Genomic DNA, 17,670 nt, shown 5'->3' on the forward strand with positions numbered 1-17,670 from the left:
GTCCGTCTGTCCCTCCCTCTTTCCCTCTCTCCCTCTGTCCGTCTGTCTGTCCGTCCGTCTGTCCCCTCCCTCCTTCCCTCTCTCCGTCTATCCGTCTGTCTGTCCGTCCGTCCCTGTCTCCGTTTGTCTGTCCGTCCGTCCGTTTGTCCCTCCCTCTCTCCCTCCCTCCCTCTCTCCGTTCGTCCGTCCCTCTCTCCGTCTGTCTGTCCGTTCGTCCGTCCCTCTCTCTGTCCGTCCGTCCGTCCCTCTCTCCGTCCCTCTCTCCGTCTGTCCGTTTGTCCGTCCGTCTCTCCCTCTCTCCATCCGTCCGTCCCTCCCTATCTCTCCGTCCGTCCCTCTCTATCTCTCTGTCCGTCCTTTTGTCCATCCGTCCGTCCCTCCCTATCTCTCTGTCTGTCCGTCCTTTTGTCCATCCGTCCATCTCTCCGTCTGTCCGTCCGCGCTCCCCGCCGCCTTCTCCCCGCGTCCCTTAGGACTGGGCCCATCCCCAGTGTCCCCGGCGCGGGTTCTCAGCCCGGTCCGGACCCGCCGAGCGTCCCCCGCGTGTGGCGAGGGCCCGGCCCCCTCTGTCGGGCTCTGTCCCTGGGCAAGTGACAGCGCCAGCTGCCGCCGCTGTCCCCGCTCCGTGCCCCTGCCCTGGCAGCTGCTTCTCCTGTGAGGCACAGGGAGGGCAGGGGGGGCTTCGTGCTCTGCCTCAGGCCGGCCCCTGAGCTCTGAGCCCCCTGTTTTTATGGGATCACAACCAAAAGTGCCATTTTCTGCTCCAAACTCCCCTCTCTGTGCCCCTGCCCTGGCAGCTGCTTCTCCTGTGAGGCACCGGGGGCACAGGGAGGGCAGGGGGGGCTTCGTGCCCCACCTCAGGTTGGCCCCTGAGCTCTGAGCCCCCCGTTTTTATGGGATCACAACCAAAAGTGCCATTTTCTGCTCCAAACTCCCCTCTCTGTGCCCCTGCCCAGGGGCACAGGGGGGGCTTCGTGCCCCATCTCAGGCTGGCTCTGGAGCTCTGAGCCCCCCGTTTTTAATTTAAGCTCCTGCAGTTCTGCCTTCCCTTTTGCTGCGCTGGTTTTTCACCCCATGGACCCTGCCAAAGCCCGGCACACAAAATTTCTGCACCCCCTAATTTCCCACAGGAATAGCCTGTGGTGACAGGGGACACCCAGAGGGGCTCAGTGGGGACCATGGGACAGCAGGGGACACCCAGAGGGGCTCAGTGGGGACCATGGGACAGTGACAGGGGACACCCAGAGGGGCTCAGTGGGACCATGGGACAGTGACAGGGGCACCCAGAGGGGCTCAGTGGGACCATGGGACAGTGACAGGGGACACCCAGAGGGGCTCAGTGGGACCATGGGACAGTCTGGGAGTTTGGTGCTGACTGCCAGTTCTGGCTGGGGTTTGTGGTTCACCCCAAAATGGGCACTGCTAAGGGGTCACCCCCACCTGGGGTTCCCACACTGGGGACAAACCTTCCTTTTATGGGACCACAACCCAAAAGTGCCATTTTCTGCTCCAAACTCCTCTCTCCGTGCCCCTGTCCCCGTCCCAGGAGAGTGTCCTGGGGGGGAGCCTGTCCCTCCAGCCCCAGCCCTGCCTCAAGGGCAGCAGCCCTCGGGACACAGGGCAGGATTCATCCCGCTAAATTTAGCTCCCCCCGGGTCAGTGGCTATATCAGGGCCAGAGGGATTACAGGGAGCAGGGAGGAATACAGGGAGCAGGGAGAAACCCGGAGTTCCCCAGTGCCCAGCCCGGGGTGGCCGTGCCCCGTGGGGACAGAGGGGTTTGGGGTGGCTGGGAGGCCGTGGGGTGGCTCAGGGATGGCAGGGAAGGTTCCTGTCCCCTGTGCCCAGGGATGGCAGGGAAGGTTCCTGTCCCCTGTGCCCAGGGATGGCAGGGAAGGTTCCTGTCCCCTGCTCAGGGATGGCAGGGAAGGTTCCTGTCCCCTGTGCTCAGGGATGGCAGGGAAGGTTCCTGTCCCCTGCTCAGGGATTTCAGGGAAGGTTCCTGTCCCCTGTGCCCAGGGATGGCAGGGAAGGTTCCTGTCCCCTGTGCCCAGGGATGGCAGGGAAGGTTCCTGTCCCCTGTGCCCAGGGGTCTCAGGGAAGGTTCCTGTCCCCTGTGCCCAGGGGTCTTGAGGAAGGTTCCTGTCCCCTGCTCAGGGATTTCAGGGAAGGTTCCTGTCCCCTGCCCAGCTCAGCTGCCTTGGCTTCCTGTGGGAGGATGTGGTTTCTCTTTCCTACAGCTCCGGTTACCTGGGCTCAGTCATCATCTGGGATGATGATGATGACGACACAGGGACCGTGTGAGGGTTGGCCCCACATCTAACCCCGGGCAGAATTTCCCCCAGGCAGGAGCTTTCCCTCTCTTGCTGCCTCAGTTTCCCCATTGAAATGCAGACCCAGCCCATCCCTGAGTTTGGTGAAGTGTCCTGGGTCTCCTCAGGAGGAATTTCTGGCATGTTCTCCCCTCCCTCTCAGGGGTTAAAATCCCAGGGAAGGAGGTGAAACAGGCCAAAGGAACAGAGGGGGTGTAAAGCTGCCCCCCCCCAGCCCCTGGCACATCCCTTTGGCACCTGCATCCCAAGGGTGCAGAGACCCTACAAATGCCAGAGGTTTTGGGGATTTTTGGGGGGTTTTTGGGTTCCTGACCAGGAATTGGAGGTGTGAGAGCCCAGGTGAGCTCCCACTCCCCACCCTCAGCTCCCCACATGTGGCAGGGGGATGAGTCTGTGAGGCAAGGCTGGTGCAGAGACCCTACAAATGCCAGAGGTTTGGGGGATTTTTGGGTGGTTTTTGGGTTCCTCACCTGGAATTGGAGTTCCAGGCCAGGTGAGCTCCCACTCCCCACCTCCATCTATCCACGTGTGGCAGGGGATGAGTCTGAGGCAAGGCTGGTGCTGGGAGCTCCTTCCCTCACTCCCGTTGGGATGAGCGCTTTGGAGCAGATAATAGCTGGAAAGACAAAGACACCCGAGATTGCTGCTTAATTAATTCAGGAGGAGAAGAATATCAGACTCTGCTACTGATTCACCCCTCGTGAAGAAGACATCGTGTTCCTCCTCAGCCTGGCTGACATATGGCTGTTGATTGCAGCCCACCAGCAGCTCCCGCTCCCGGCAGGATCCCGGGGGATTTGGGGGTGGATGCCCAGGGTGCAGGGCAGGATTTGGGCTGCAGGGTTTGTGATCTCTCCAGCTCACCCCTGCTGCTCTGGGCTGGGAGCAGGGTTTGGATCCAGAGGCTGGATGAGGGTCCTGTTTGTGGCTCCTCACTTGGCTGGGGTTGTGGTTTGGCCTCTCCCTGCTTCCCCCTCAAATCCTCCGTGCAAAAGCTCCCAAAAATCCCCCCCTGGCTGCACAAAGCCTGTGGCTTGGCCTCTCCCTGCTTCCCCCTCAAATCCCCAGTGCAGAAGCTCCCAAAAATCCCCCCCTGGCTGCACAAAGCCTGTGGCTTGGCCTCTCCCTGCTTCCCCCTCAAATCCCCAGTGCAGAAGCTCCCAAAAATCCCCCCCTGGCTGCACAAGCCCTGCTGGAGGTGCTGAGCCGCTGGGTGGGTTAATGCTGTGTCAGGGTCACTCCCTCCAGAGAAAACAACAGCAGGAATTTTTCCAAATATTCTCCAAGCGTAGGCAGGGCCCTGAATGGCTTCACCCATGAGGGCTGCTCACTGAGTTGTCCCTTCAGAGCTGTCCCTGTGAGCCCAGGGCACAAGGGACAGAAGGGACAGGCCCAGCTCAGAGGACGTGCTGTGCAATTAGGAAATGCCAAGTTCTGCATGGTGTGGACGGGCACGGAGACCCAGGAGCTTCCCAAGGGAGAATCCTGGGATCTTTCCATTGGTATAACAGCTTTTCCCGAGTGCCCTGGGCCCTGGGGAGGGTGGTAGTGTCCCGGCTGTGATGGGGACAGGGAGCAGTGGTGGCTGTTTGTTGGTTTGTTTGTTGGTTGGCTTTTTCCCTTTGGGAAATGCTCGGCAGTGCTTGGAAATGCTGTTTGTTCTCCTGGCATTCTTGGAGGATTGGGATCTGAGCCCAGGGCACCCATGGGGGCTGAATTGTCCCTCAGAGCTGTCCCAGGGCACAAGGGACAGGCCCAGCTCAGAGGATGTGGTGTGAAATTAGGAAACACCACGTTCCTCACGGCATGGACGGGCACGGAGACCCAGGAGCTTCCCAAGGGAGAATCCTGGGATCTTTCCATTGGTATAACAGCTTTTCTCGGGTGTCCTGAGCCCTGGGGAGGGTGGCAGTGTCCCGGCTGTGATGGGGACGGGGAGCAGTGGTGTTTGTTTGTTTGTTTGTTGGTTTTTTCATTTATTTGTTGGTTATTTCCCTTTGGGACGTGCCCAGGAGTGCTTGGCCGTGCTGTTTGTTCTCCTGGCACTCTTGGAGGATTGGGATCAGCCCCGTGGCGCCCCAGCCTGTTCCTGCTCCCCCCCAGCCTGTGCTGCTCCTCCTTGGAGCTTCCTCTGCCCCTCAGGCTCCTCGGCCCTGGGGAGGGAGAGGATCCACAGCTCTGCAGAGCCGCCCTCCCAAACCCTGCCCTGGCGAAAGGACACTGCCCCCAGATCCTCTGCTGGGTGCCTTTGTGGGTGTCCCCCCATCCCTGCTCTCCTTTCCAGGCAGGGATTTCCTATCTCCCCTGTAATCCTTACCATTGTCTAAGAAATTTAGGATTACCTAAACCGAAGGCCCTCAAAGCCTTAGACAAGAGTTAAACCCTCTTAGTTTCTGCTAAAGTCTGCAGGCCCTTACCCTGCATCCCCTAAATGCAACTCGGGTGCTTTAATTAAGCTAGGACCTTCCAATTCACTAGACAGAGGGGCTTTGATCCCATGATACTGGGATAGTGCAGGGGAAGGGGTGAGGAGCAGGGTGGCACCTGCAGCAGGAGCCCCAGAAGCTCCAGATACCAAATCCCCTGGGGCGTGGGATGCTCAGGAGCAGTGGGTCTGTCAGATCTCTGCCTCTGTCAGCATCCCAAAATCCCATTTGCAGTTTTCCCAGCCCAGTCAAGGAGGGTTTTCCTGCTGGTTTTAATTCCTGCTTCTCTGTGCTAAGCCCAGCCCAAGCCCCAAACCTGCCCTGTGTCCATGTGGCAGCACAAGGGGACCCTCTTGGTGCCCAGACCAAGGCTTTGGAGCTGGACCCTGCCCTGCCCAGCACAGCACACACCAAACCTGCCACGATTTTGTGGAAAATCCAGGGCTTTTCTTTGCCTGGGAGCTGATGTTTATTTCTAAATTTGCCTTGTACAGTCAGGCCTGAAAAACAGCAGCTGGGGGGGAAGGCTGATGGGGAGTGTGACACCAACCCCTTGGGTAATTCCCTTGCAGAATTCCCTTTTTTCCCGTGCCAGGAGGGGTTTTGCATGCTGTAGAAGGGAGGGGAGATGCTGCCCCACTGCTCTGCCTCGCTGGGCTGGGCCCTTCAGCAGCTGCAATTTTGATTTTTGCAATGATTTGTTAACCCTGGGCCCTTCAGCAGCCACGATTTTGTTGTTTGCAATGATTTGTTAACCCTGGGCCCTTCAGCAGTCAGGCTCTTTGTTGTTTGCAATGATTTGTTTCCCTTTCCCTCGTGCTGGGGAGCTGGGAGCAGGTGTTCTCCTGGGAATCCAGCACCTGAGGACCCCAATAAGTCCCAAAAATGTTCCCCAGGGCTCCTTGCAGCAGCCTGCCCGTGCTGGCTCTTCCTGAACATCCCAACCTTTATCAGGTCCTCGCTCCATCGGCCTCCCCTGGGAAATTCCTGCTCCTCCACCTTTCCCCAAGGCCAGGAGCAGGGGCTGTGAGCTGGCAGGGGCTGTGGGGGACATCGTGGTTCCCCTAGGATGGGTGAACCGCTCACTTCCCAGCCCCAAAAACCACAAGAGGGAAGCAGCAGGGCTGCAGGGCCAGCCCCAGCAGCTTCAGGAGGGAACTGGCAAGCAGGGAGGGTGCTTTCCACCGGGTGCTGTGCAGCTGCTGATCCTCCTGCCCTGCTGAGACAGCACAAGAGCCATGGGAAGTGACCTCTAAAAGCAGAAGTGATGCTATGGCAGAAACCAGGACGGAGCTGACCAGCCCTGGTCACACCAGGGGCACCCACGAGGCTGGGCCAGGCTGGGCCATCCCCCCCTGGCACTCAGGGATGGGCCAGGAGCCCACCCGGGAGGGGAGGAGCCCCGGGTGCTGCCGGTGCCATCCCCACGGTGCCACCGTCCGTCCCCAGGGGCAGCTCTGCGGTGTCACCAACCATCCCCGAGAGCAGCTCTGCGGTGTCACCAACCATCCCCAGGGGCAGCTCTGCGGTGTCACCTCCCATCCCCGGTGCCATCCCCATGGTGTCACCTCCCATCCCCGGTGCCATCCCCACGGTGTCACCATCCAGGCCCCCGGTGCCATCCCCAGGGTGTCACCATCCAGGCCCCGGTGCCATCCCCATGGTGTCACCTCCCCTCCCCGGGGCAACTCTGCAGTGTCACCGCCCGGTCCCCGCGGCTCCGTGTGACACTCTCAGGGATCTCTGCTCCGTCCTGGCCCTGCCCTGGCACGGCTGAGCGTGGCACGGTAGGCACGGCTGGGTTTGGGTGGAATTTCCAGGGAATCTGCGTTTCCCTGTGCCTCTGGGGATGGATGGCAGCTGCCGTGGAGGGGGATATGAGGATTTTGGTGCCGTTGTGTTCTCCCCGTGGCAGAACGGGGTCAGTGCCGCCCCCACTCTCCTGGGGTGACAGGGACAGATCCAGCTCCTGCTCCAGGACACCTCCTGGTGCTGCCACGAGTGGCTCATTCCCGGCTTTTAACTCGGGCTCCTTGCTTAGTGACAGGATTTTGTTTTTTCCCGACTGCTTCCACTCGCGTTTTTCCTTTCTGGACGCCTCCCCCCTGCCTTTCCCAGGCCTTTCTGTCCCGCTCTGTGACACAGCAGATGACAAGAGCCCGTCCCGACCTCCTGCGTCAGGGCACAGGCAGCGTATGGGGCTGGAGGCGTGTGAATATCCCGGCACGGGGATACGAGCGGGGGGGTTTGGCATTACAGCCCTGAAAGCTCGGGCTGGCTGAGAGCTGTAAACAGCTCGGGCAGATTTCCTGAGTCGGCAATCCCGGCCGAGCGAGCGCCTCCGTCCCTGCGCACCGGGAACCGCGGGGAGCGCTCCGGGAGCGGCACCGGGAGCGCTCCGGGAACCGCGGGGAGCGCTCCGGGAACGGCACCGGGAGCGCTCCGGGAACCGCGGGGAGCGCTCCGGGAACGGCGCCGGGAGCGCTCCGGGGGCTCGGAGCCAGCCCCAACGGGGTCTACGAGAGGTTTCTCCTCCTCCTCCTCCCTCCCTGCTGCTCCCCCAACACCTCGCTGCCATCCACCGCTGCCTTTCCCAGCCGGCAGTCGTGCCATGGCAGCCGGCAGTGCCCGGGCAGCGCTGCCAGCCTTGGGGACACCGCGGGGACACGCCAACTAGCCCTGGGGCACCCCAGCCCTGCCCGCCATGGAGGTAGGTCCCGGCAGATTTTTTGGGGTTTGGGTAAAATGATGGGGAGAGAGACCCACGGGGGGTTTTGGCGCCGCTGTTCCTCAGGGAATGAGAGCAGAGAGTGAAACCCCCCCCCAGCGCCATCAGTGCCGGGTGGGAAACTGCTGCAGCTGGAAGGCTGAACGTTAATCCCTGCATTATGTAAGGAAAATTATTGTCAGGCTGGGGAATGAGTGCAGGGAGCTGCTGCCAGCCCGTTGTGCCCATGCAGGGGTGGCACAGGGGGGCACAGGGCACTGCCAGCCCCGGGCGCTGCTGGAGGGAGGGTGGGAATTGTGACTCAGGGCTCCTGCTGCTATTTTCAACACCTGGGCTGGGTCTGGTGGGAATAACAGCTCAGCTCAGGGAGGCACAGGGCTGGGAGCCCGTGTGGGGACAGGGGCAGGACGCTCGTGGTGTCCCCAGTGGCAGTGACCGGCTCAGGGGATGCTGTGCTGGAAAAATGCTCTGAGAAACGAAATAACTGCCCCAAAATCCCCCTCCCCACATCCACCACATGCCTGCATTTCTGTGCTGGCCGTGGCCTCTCCCTGGTGGCATTCCAGGGCCACCAAGTGCCCCAGGCAGGGTGACACTTGTGCGGGGGAGCTGACGGCTCAGGGCAGCAGCTCCCCGGATCTGCCCTGGATTTGGCAACACTTGTTCTTGTTTTTTCCCTGCTGGAAGGTGCACATGGTCCTTCCCAGGGCTGTTTTGTCCCTGGGATGGATTCCAGGCAGGAATCACAGTGATACTTTGTAGGGAAGGTCCTTGCTCGGGGTGGACACAGGCAGGGCTCATCCCCGGCGTGTCCCGTGGGCTGCAGGGCACAGAAAACAGAACAATTCAGGGGGGATGTCAGCGCCTCCAGAACTCTGCTCTGAACTCTGCAATAATTGTGCAATTCCTTGGGAATGGGGTTGAAGCCAGGCGTGGATGTGCTGGGACAGCCACGGCCCTGAGGTGGGGACACGGCCTCGAGCTGGGGGGACAGCACTGATTGGAGACATGGACCTGAGTGGGGACACAGCCCCAGTTTGGGGTGACATCCCCAAGCTGAGGGGACACCCCCAAGCTGAAGGGACAGCCCTGTGGTGGGGGGACACCACCCTGAGCTGGGGGGACAGCCCGGAGTTGGGGTGACATCCCCAAACTGGGGGACATCCCCGAGCTGGGGTGACAGCCCTGACCTAGGGGACACAGCCCTCAGCTGGGGTGACATCCCTGAGCTGGGGTGACAGCCCTGACCTAGAGAACACAGCCCCAAACTGGGGTGACATCGCTGAGTTGGGGTGACATCCCTGAGCTAAGGTGACATCCCCAAACTGGGGTGACAGCCCTGACCTAGAGGACACAGCCCCAAACTGGGGTGACGACATCCCCACGCTGAGGTGACATCCCCAGCATCTCAGCTGCCCCTGGGCCCAGCTCTCCCCAGCCTGCAGCCCCATTAACCCAGCCCTGCACAGCCCTGAGCCCTGTTTGCTCCTCAGCCCGAGCCTTTTGCAGATCTCCGCTCTGCTGGGCTCAGCTCTGTTGATCAGAATCATTTCCCTGCCCTTGTCCTGCATTCCTCCCGCATCCCACAGCAGCTCTGCCCTCCCAGCCTGGTGCAAAACAAGCTCTGGAAAACAGGGTTTCCATCAGGATAAATTTCCTTTCATCCTGTGCCTACCAGCAGGTTTGCTGCATGTAGGGAAAGTGTGGCTGTTCCTAATCCCCCCCTTAAATCCCCTGCACAGTTGCTGGGATTTAGCAGGCAGGGCCTGTTAATGCTCCAGGGATCCACATTGTCTTTTTTGGGGGGGTTGTTTTCAAAGCCATAACCTGATGTGCCTTCCCCAGCATGGCAGCGAGCAGGATTTCAGCCCAGGGCTGTTCCCTGCCCATCCCAGATGGAATCCCGTGGATAAATCATGGAATTCCGGAATGGTTTGGGTTGGGAGGGACCATAAAACCCGTCCAGTGCTACCCCTGCCATGGGCAGGGACACCTTTCACCATCCAGCCCAGCCTTGCACACTTTCAGGGATGGGGCAGCCACAGATTCTCTGGGAATTCCATCTCACCCCCCTCACAGCCAGGAATTCCTTCCCAAAATCCCAAAATCTAAACCTCCTTTCTTTCCAATCCAAAAGATTGGCTTTACAGAGGGCAACTCCCTCTCTGGAAACAGAAATTTGAGCAACGTTTCCCCTCCCCTCCCCAGCGGGTGTTTCCCCTCTGGGCCTCTCCAGAGCTGCCTTTTCCTTTGCCACGGTCACTTTTTCCCTTTTCTGTCCAGAGGATTGCACATCTGGGCAAAAAGTCTGTTTCCTGCTGTTTCTAATTTCTGCCTGGTGATAAGAAACCAAAGCAAAACCCTCCGTGGAGGGCCCAGCCTAAAAATAGCCTGGGAGTGGGGTCTGAAAACCGCAAGTTTGTTATGACTTCATTTTTTATTTTTATTTTTTTTTTAAGAAAATTGCCACTCCAGACAGAGTGAATCCAGCTGGGATTGGCCTTTTGCTCCCATCTTCCAGCCCCTGCTCCGTCACTGCTGCAGTGGGGAGACAGGAAAAGCTTTGGGGTGAAGCTGAGATGAAATCCCAACACCCCCAGACTCCCAGCGGGACACAAAAAAAACGGGGAAAAAAAGGGAGGTGGAAATGGAATAACAGGAGGGTTCTGGCTTTACCAAGCCCCTGCTCCAGATGGGATTGTTCCCAAGCAGCATCTTGAGAGAACATTGCTCCCTGTTCCCCCCTGCATTTCCTGGTGATAATAACACACTCCCAAGCAGTGATCCCGCAGCTTTATCCCTATTAAAGGGTCATTCGGGGAAAGTGGGATGGAAATGAGAAATTATTCAGGTCTGCCAAGAGTATTTAACTTTCAAGCAGCTCTTAATTAGAAGCCAGGAGCCATTTACACAACCAGGGAGGTTTTGCATAAGAATCTGCATATAAAACCCAGCAACTGGGAAGATTTAGGGATTTTTTTTTATTTATTTTTTTTCCCCCAACTGGCCAAGCAGCACATCCAGGTTGGAGAGCACGAGGCAGGGCCTGGGTTGCAGTCCAGGCTCTCCAAATGTGGCTTCAGGAGAGCAATTTCCTCTCCCAAAGCTCCAGTTTTGCCATCTGTAAAACGGAATTTTGGCATTTGTCCGAATTTCCTGCGGTGGCAGCTGCTGTTTGCAAGAGGAGCTTGGCACTGCCAGGTGAGGGAGCTTGGAAAAGCAGAGGAGTCCCTGCACCTGCAGCTCTGGGAGCTGCAGCTGTTCCCAGCCTCCCAAAAACTGGGATTAGGGTGGAAAACTTTGGGGTGAAAGCAGGACTGAAATACCTCCAGGCTGCTCAGTCCCTGGGCTCTGGGCTGGTTTGGGGATGGATCCTGGTTTTCCTCACCCCTTTTCCCTGCCTGGCTGGGGAAATCCCATCTGTGCACCAGGTGAGGGTGGAAAGGCAGAGTCAGTGGCTGCTCCTCGCTGAATTCCACTGGGGAAATCCAGCCCTGAACCCCAAATGGAGTTGGGGGTTGAGCAACTGCTGTGCTCTTTTCACTGGGGTGTCCCTGGGGTGTTCTGGGATCAACTGGGGTGTCCCTGGGATCATCTGGGGTGTCCCTGGCATTCCAGCAGTGCTGCCGTGGCAGGGAAATCTCCAACCAACCCCAAACTCCCCCAGCCTCTCCGGTTAATTATTCTCCTGCCTCCTCTGTGCCTCCCCAGCCCGGCTCTCTCCTGTCCCCTCCCATTTCTGGACTTTTTCCTCCCTCCTTTTACTTCCCCTCCAGCTGGACAAGGGCGACGTAACCACCCTGAACCTGTCTGGGATCAACTTGGGTGTTCTGGGATCACCTGGGGTGTTCCAGGGATCACCTGGGATGTCCCTGGGATCAACTGGGGTGTTCTTGGGTAACCTGGTGTGTGCCTGGGATCACCTGGTGTGTTCTGGGATCACCTGAGGTGTCCCTGGGATCACCTGGGGTGTCCCTGAGGATCAACTGCTGTGTTCCTGTGTCCCTGGGGATCAGCTGGTGTGTGTTCCTGGGATTCCAGCAGTGCTGGCATACTTGGGAAATCTCCAACCAACCCCAAAACTCCCACAACCTCTCCAGTAATTATTCTCCTGCCTCTTCCGTGCATCCCAAGCCCATCTCTGGACTTTTTCCTCCGTCCCCTGAGCATCTTTTCCTTTTTCTTCCCCTCCAGCTGGACAAGGGCGACGTGACCACCCTGAACCTGCCGGCGGGCGCCGGGCACGGCGACGCCGACGGCCCCGTGTGCCTGGACGTGCCCGATGGCACCCCCGACCCTCAGCGCACCAAAGCCGCCATCGAGCACCTGCACCAGAAGATCCTCAAGATCACGGAGCAGATCAAGATCGAGCAGGAGGCGCGGGACGACAACGTGGCCGAGTACCTGAAGCTGGCCAACAACGCCGACAAGCAGCAGGCGTCGCGCATCAAGCAGGTGTTCGAGAAGAAGAACCAGAAGTCGGCGCAGACCATCGCGCAGCTGCACAAGAAGCTGGAGCACTACCACAAGAAGCTGAAGGAGATCGAGCAGAACGGCCCCAGCCGCCAGCCCAAGGATGTTTTCCGGGACATGCACCAAGGGCTGAAGGACGTGGGCGCCAACGTCCGCTCCAGCATCAGCGGCTTCAGCGGCGGCGTGGTGGAGGGGGTCAAGGGCGGGCTCTCGGGGCTCTCGCAGGCCACGCACACGGCCGTGGTGTCCAAGCCGCGCGAGTTCGCCAGCCTGATCCGCAACAAGTTCGGCAGCGCCGACAACATCGCGCACCTGAAGGACACGCTGGACGACGGGCACCCCGAGGAGGCCTCGCGCGCGCTGAGCGGCAGCGCCACGCTGGTGTCCAGCCCCAAGTACGGCAGCGATGACGAGTGCTCCAGCGCCACCTCGGGCTCGGCCGGGGGCAGCAACTCAGGGGCAGGGCCCGGCGGCTTGGGGAGCCCCAAGTCCAACACGCTGGACAGCCACCACAACAACTTCGACACCATCCTGGAGGAGCTGCGGGAGATCAAGGACAGCCAGTCGCACCTGGAGGACTCCATGGAGGACCTGAAGGCCCAGCTGCAGAGGGATTACACCTACATGACCCAGTGCTTGCAGGAGGAGCGCTACAGGTAGGGGGGGTGTCACCAGGGGTGGCTCCTTGGGGACCGCAAGCTGCCCTTCTAGCCAAGATACATGGGGAGCTGCAGCTCTCCTCACTGCCACACGATCTTGAGAGGTTTTCCCACAAGCAGGGGAGGGCGGGAGGGGCTGGAGGACTCCATGGAGGACCAGGCCCAGCTGCAGACCTGCATGACCCAGTGCTTGCAGGAGGAGCGCTACAGGTAGGGCTGGGCAGGTGGCAGGGGAGGTGTCACCCATGGTGGCTCTTTGGGGACCACAAGCCAAGAGACACGGGGAGCTGCAGCTCTCCTCACTGCCAGATGACCTTGAGATGTTTTCCCACAACCAGAGGAGGGTGGGAGGGGCTGGGTGGTGTCCCCAGTGCCAGGGGGGGCTCAGGGACACGTCCCAGCCCTACTGCCCTGTGCAGGTACGAGCGCCTGGAGGAGCAGCTGAACGACCTGACGGAGCTGCACCAGAACGAGATGACCAACCTGAAGCAGGAGCTGGCCAGCATGGAGGAGAAGGTGGCCTACCAGTCCTACGAGAGGGCTCGGGACATCCAGGTAGGGCTGTGGGAGGGCTCAGGCCCCCTCTGCTCCCTCCAGCCAGGGGTGAGGGACAGAGCCTGGGCTGGGAAGGAGGGTGGGGCGATGGGATCCCTTCTCCCAGCACCTTCCAGGTGAGGTTGTCCCTGTGCTGCTGTCACAGCAAGAGGCAGGTGACTAAACCATGTCCCCAAAACCAGGGAATCCCAGGCTGGTGTGGGTTGGAAGGAACATTAAAAATCACCCGTGGCAGGGCAGGGACACCTTCCACTGCCACAGGGAGGGGGCAGCCACAGCTCCTCTGGGAATTCCATCCCAGCTCCTCCCCACCCTCACAGGGAGGAATTCCCTCCCGAGATCCCCTCTGTCCCTGCCCTCCATCCCCCTTTGTCCTGTCACACACGCGGGTCCCCCGTGTGTGACCACGGGCTGTGACAAGCCACGTGTGGGCCAGCACAGCCCCCTTTGAGCCACCCCCCAGCCAGAACAAAACCCCCCAGCAGCAGCAGCAAACCAGGGAGAGGCACCCAAATCCCTCAGGGGACATCCCTGGAGCCGCTGCCACCGCTGTCCCCTGTGACCGTGCTCACAGGGGTCCGAGGATGAGGGAAGAGACGAGGATCTGACTCCATGTTTCAGAAGGCTGATTTATTATTTTATTATATATATTATATTAAAACTATACTAAAAGAATAGAAGAAAGGATTTCATCAGAAGGCTAGCTAAGAATAGAAGAAGAAAGAATGAATAACAAAGGCTTGTGTGTTGGACAGAGAGTCCAAGACAGCTGGGCTGTGATTGGCCATTAATTAGAAACAACCACATGAGACCAATCACAGATCCACCTGTTGCATTGCACAGCAGCAGATAACCATTGTTTACATTTTGTTCCTGAGGCCTCTCAGGAGAAAAAAATCCTAAGAAAAGGATTTTTCAGAAAATCCTTTTATATTTATAATATCCTAGCTACAGTGCCCTGGCAGGAGGCTTCGGGGGGGACATCCCTGGAGCCGCTGCCATTGCTGTCCCCTGGCAGGAGGCCGTGGAGTCGTGCCTGACGCGGGTGACCAAGCTGGAGCTGCAGCAGCAGCAGCAGCAGGTGGTGCAGCTGGAAGGGGTGGAGAACGCCAACGCCCGGGCCCTGCTGGGCAAGTTCATCAACGTCATCCTGGCCCTGATGGCCGTGCTGCTCGTCTTCGTCTCCACCATCGCCAACTTCATCACGCCGCTCATGAAGACCCGCATGCGCATCCTCAGCACCGCCCTGCTCGTCCTCTTCCTCTTCTTCCTCTGGAAGCACTGGGACTCCATCAGCTACTTGCTGGAGCACGTGCTGCTCCCCAGCTGATCCAACAGCCCCCGGGGAGTTTTTGTTTCCCGACGAGAAGAGGGACACGAAAGGGGGTGAGGGTCCGGAGCCTTCTCCGCGCGCTTGGCTCGGCTCGGCTGCATTCCCGGCCCTCCACGGCAGCCTCTTGGATCTGGGATCCCTCTGGGATGTTTGGGAAGGGTGGGGTGGGGAGCAAGGAGGAGTTTTGGAAGGCACCAGCGATTTCTGGCTTTTTCTAAAGGGTTTTGGGTGTTTTTTTTGGGTGGTTCTTTGAAGGTCGTCCTGAAGTCCCCAGATAGGAGATCTTCTCCAGGGGTCTTCAGTTGGTGGGATGGATTGAGCTGGACCAAAGCTGGCTCTGGGAGAACTTCCAGCAGGGAGAGGAGAGGGGTTCACTGGGGCAGGATTTTCCCTTTCGGGCAAAAAGTGGCATTTTCCAAGGGGAAATTGCAAGTGGATTTTCCCCTTGGTGGCAAAAAAGTCCTGGGGCGGAGCGAAAGCAAAGCAGGTGGAGATGGAGACCGCAGGGCCACGACAAACAACCACAGCAGGAACACACGTGTGTGCCACCAAGCCTGTGGGCCAGCCCGGCCACAGCGCGGGGCTGTGACACCGCCCGCTGTCCCCGCTGTCCCCGCAGGGCTGGGCACGGCCAGGGCAGGCAGCAGCGGCACAAACCACACCCCCCGCGCTGGTTTCATCTCCTGACCTCCCGCCTCTTTGGCTTCAGTCGATCCGATCTCTTCAGGGACGCCCGGCCTCGTCCAGCCTCTGCCCCGTGTCGTGTGTGCGTGTGCGTGTGTGCGGTTTTTAATTTAATTCCAGACTCTGTTTCCATTTGTGAATCGAAGCTGGTGGGGCAGGGGCAGGAGGGGCAGCAGCTGCCCTCCAGCCCCACCCCAGAGCACAGCATGCTGTCTCGGATGGTTCTTAAATTATTTCATACCTATATATTTATGTAATATATCTATACACACACACATATATATAAATATATATATATATAAAATACCTGCACACTCAGGGCCTCCTCTGGTGCAAACAGCAGCTGCTCCACTCACCTTGAAACCCCGAACCACTCGGCCTCAGGTGAGAATTTGGCCCTGAACATTTCCAGTGGTGATTCCCAGGGCTGGCACAGGACATTTGGGAGGGTTGAGGGTCCCTCTGCCACCTCCTCCGTGCTCCCAGGGCCGAGCCATCCCTGCTGCGGCCTCACATCGGGGTCCCTGCATCCCCTCTTGAGCATCACAACTGGGAGCGGATAAAGATATCAAAGATAAGGCTCAGCCAAGCCCTAGGGCAGGAGCAGGGCTGTGCCCAGGTGGAATGCACAGATCTGGACAGGACAGAGCTCCGTGGAGGCTCCAGGGCCGTGCCCAGGTGGGATGCACAGGTAGGGGCAGGACAGAGCTCTGGAGGCTCCAGGAGCTCCCGTTGCTGCAGGTGGCACCCAGGGCACGTCCCCTCTGGAGGGAGTGGTCGGTCAGTGGTCACCTGAGCAAGGAGGGCCTTGCCCAGAGCTGGGGAATCTGCCCCAGCCTCAGGTGCAGCAGAATTCCCTCCTCTGCCTCTTCCCAGCCGGGTGCATCCCGCACCAGCCCAGCCCTGACCCCACGAAAGGAGCAAAACCGTGAGTAATGAAATTCCAAAATTCCCTAAACTCGGCTCCATCCCCTGCCCTGCGAGCCCCACGGGCACAGGGAGGGAGGAAATGGGGGAAAAAACCTCAGTGCTGGGCAGGGGCTGCGGGGAGGGAACTCTGCCAGAAGGGGGAATGCGGGGAACAGGGTGGATCCTCCGGGAAGGGAATGGTCTGGGAAAGGAATGTTCTGGGAAGGGGATTCTGGGGGAAGGGGATTCTCTGGGAAGGGGATTCTAAGGGAAGGGGATGCTGTGGGAAGGGAATTCTCTGGGAAGGGGATTTTCTGAGAAAGGGAATTCTCTGGGAAGGGGATGCTCCGGGAAAGGAGTTCTCTGGGAAGGGGATTCCGCCGGAAGGGAGTTCTCTGATAAGGGGATTCTCTGGGAAGGGGATTCTCTGGGAAGGGGATGCTCTGAGAAGGGGATTCTCTGGGAAGATGATTCTCTGAGAAAGGGAATTAGGGAATTCTCTGGTAAGGGGATGCTCTGGGAAGGGAGTTCTCTGAGAAGGGAATGCTCCGGGAAGGGAATGTTCCAGGGATGGGACGCTCCGGGAAGGGAATTCTCCGGGAAGAGGATTCTGTGGGATGGGGATATTCTGGGAAGGGGACGCTCGGGGAAGGGAGTTCTCCGGGAAGGGAATGCGGCACCACGGCCACAGGGGGGCCCCCGGTCCCCGCCGCGGATCCCGGAGCGGCTCCGGAGCGTTTTCCCGTAAGGCCGGGCAGGGGCAGGGCCCGGGGGGGGTCACTCACCCCAATTAGCGCATTAACCCCTTCGTGCCCGCAGCGCAGCACCAGCGATCGTGACGGTACAGGATGGTTGTTGGGTGGGAAGGGAACCTTAAAGCCCATCCAGTGCCGCCAGGGACACCTTCTGCTCTCGCAGGCTGTTCCAGGCCCCATAACCTGGCTTTGAACACTCCCCTGGGAGTTTTCTCCTCTGGGAAATCCCTTCCAGGGCCTCACCACCCTCCCAATATCCCATCTGAACCGACCCTCGCCAGTTAAAACTGCTCGTGCCCCTCGTGCTGCTCCACCATCACCGAGGAGTGAAGCTTTGTGTGAGCCCTGCCACCCCCCCTCGCTGCCTGTGGCACTTGGGGACATTCACTGCCCAGTCCCTGTGACCTCGTTGGCAGCAGCCAGAGGAGGCCCCAGCGTTGGGGGGATCCCAGATCCCATCCCAGTGGGAATTTCGGGATCTCTCATGGCCCTGCTGTCCCCATGTCCAGCTGTCCCCTCAAGGAGTGACATCCCTGCTGCCCCTCAAGCCCCTTGTCATGGGCGAGGGGAGGTCACTCATGTCCTGAGCTGGCACAGGGGGCCACTGTCACCGTGCCATAGCCAGCCCCCCCTGCACAGGGAGCTCTGGTGACAATTCCGGAGCCCGGGGACAATTCCTGCATCCTTCCGGGGATGGAGGATGCCAGAATCCCACCCTGAGCATCCCTGAGTTGGGCTCAAATACCCAAACTTCCCATTTCTCCTCAGGATGCCAAAATCCCACCCTGTGCATTCCTGAGATGGGCTCAAATACCC

The 17,670-nt window shown here is 59.4% G+C and overlaps 1 protein-coding gene across 2 annotated transcripts in view; it reads left to right on the forward strand.

The window, feature by feature from the left end:
• TMCC2 (transmembrane and coiled-coil domain family 2) overlaps positions 1-15,502 on the forward strand; it is a 29,699-nt gene extending 14,197 nt beyond the window's left edge. Inside the window, exons 1-4 of one of the 2 annotated variants that reach the window (XM_066565266.1) lie at positions 7,380-7,468; positions 11,681-12,615; positions 13,038-13,173; positions 14,192-15,502. In XM_066565266.1, coding sequence (XP_066421363.1) covers positions 7,463-7,468; positions 11,681-12,615; positions 13,038-13,173; positions 14,192-14,503 — 1,389 coding nt within the window. In that variant the 5' untranslated portion in view covers positions 7,380-7,462 and the 3' untranslated portion in view covers positions 14,504-15,502. Of the gene's footprint in view, positions 1-7,379; positions 7,469-11,680; positions 12,616-13,037; positions 13,174-14,191 lie in introns of those variants that run through there. The other variant, XM_066565264.1, reaches the window with a different exon arrangement.
• The last annotated feature ends 2,168 nt before the right edge of the window (positions 15,503-17,670 follow it).

The sequence above is a fragment of the Molothrus aeneus genome, chromosome 24 (genome assembly GCF_037042795.1).
Source record: "Molothrus aeneus isolate 106 chromosome 24, BPBGC_Maene_1.0, whole genome shotgun sequence".
Lineage (NCBI taxonomy): Eukaryota > Metazoa > Chordata > Aves > Passeriformes > Icteridae > Molothrus > Molothrus aeneus.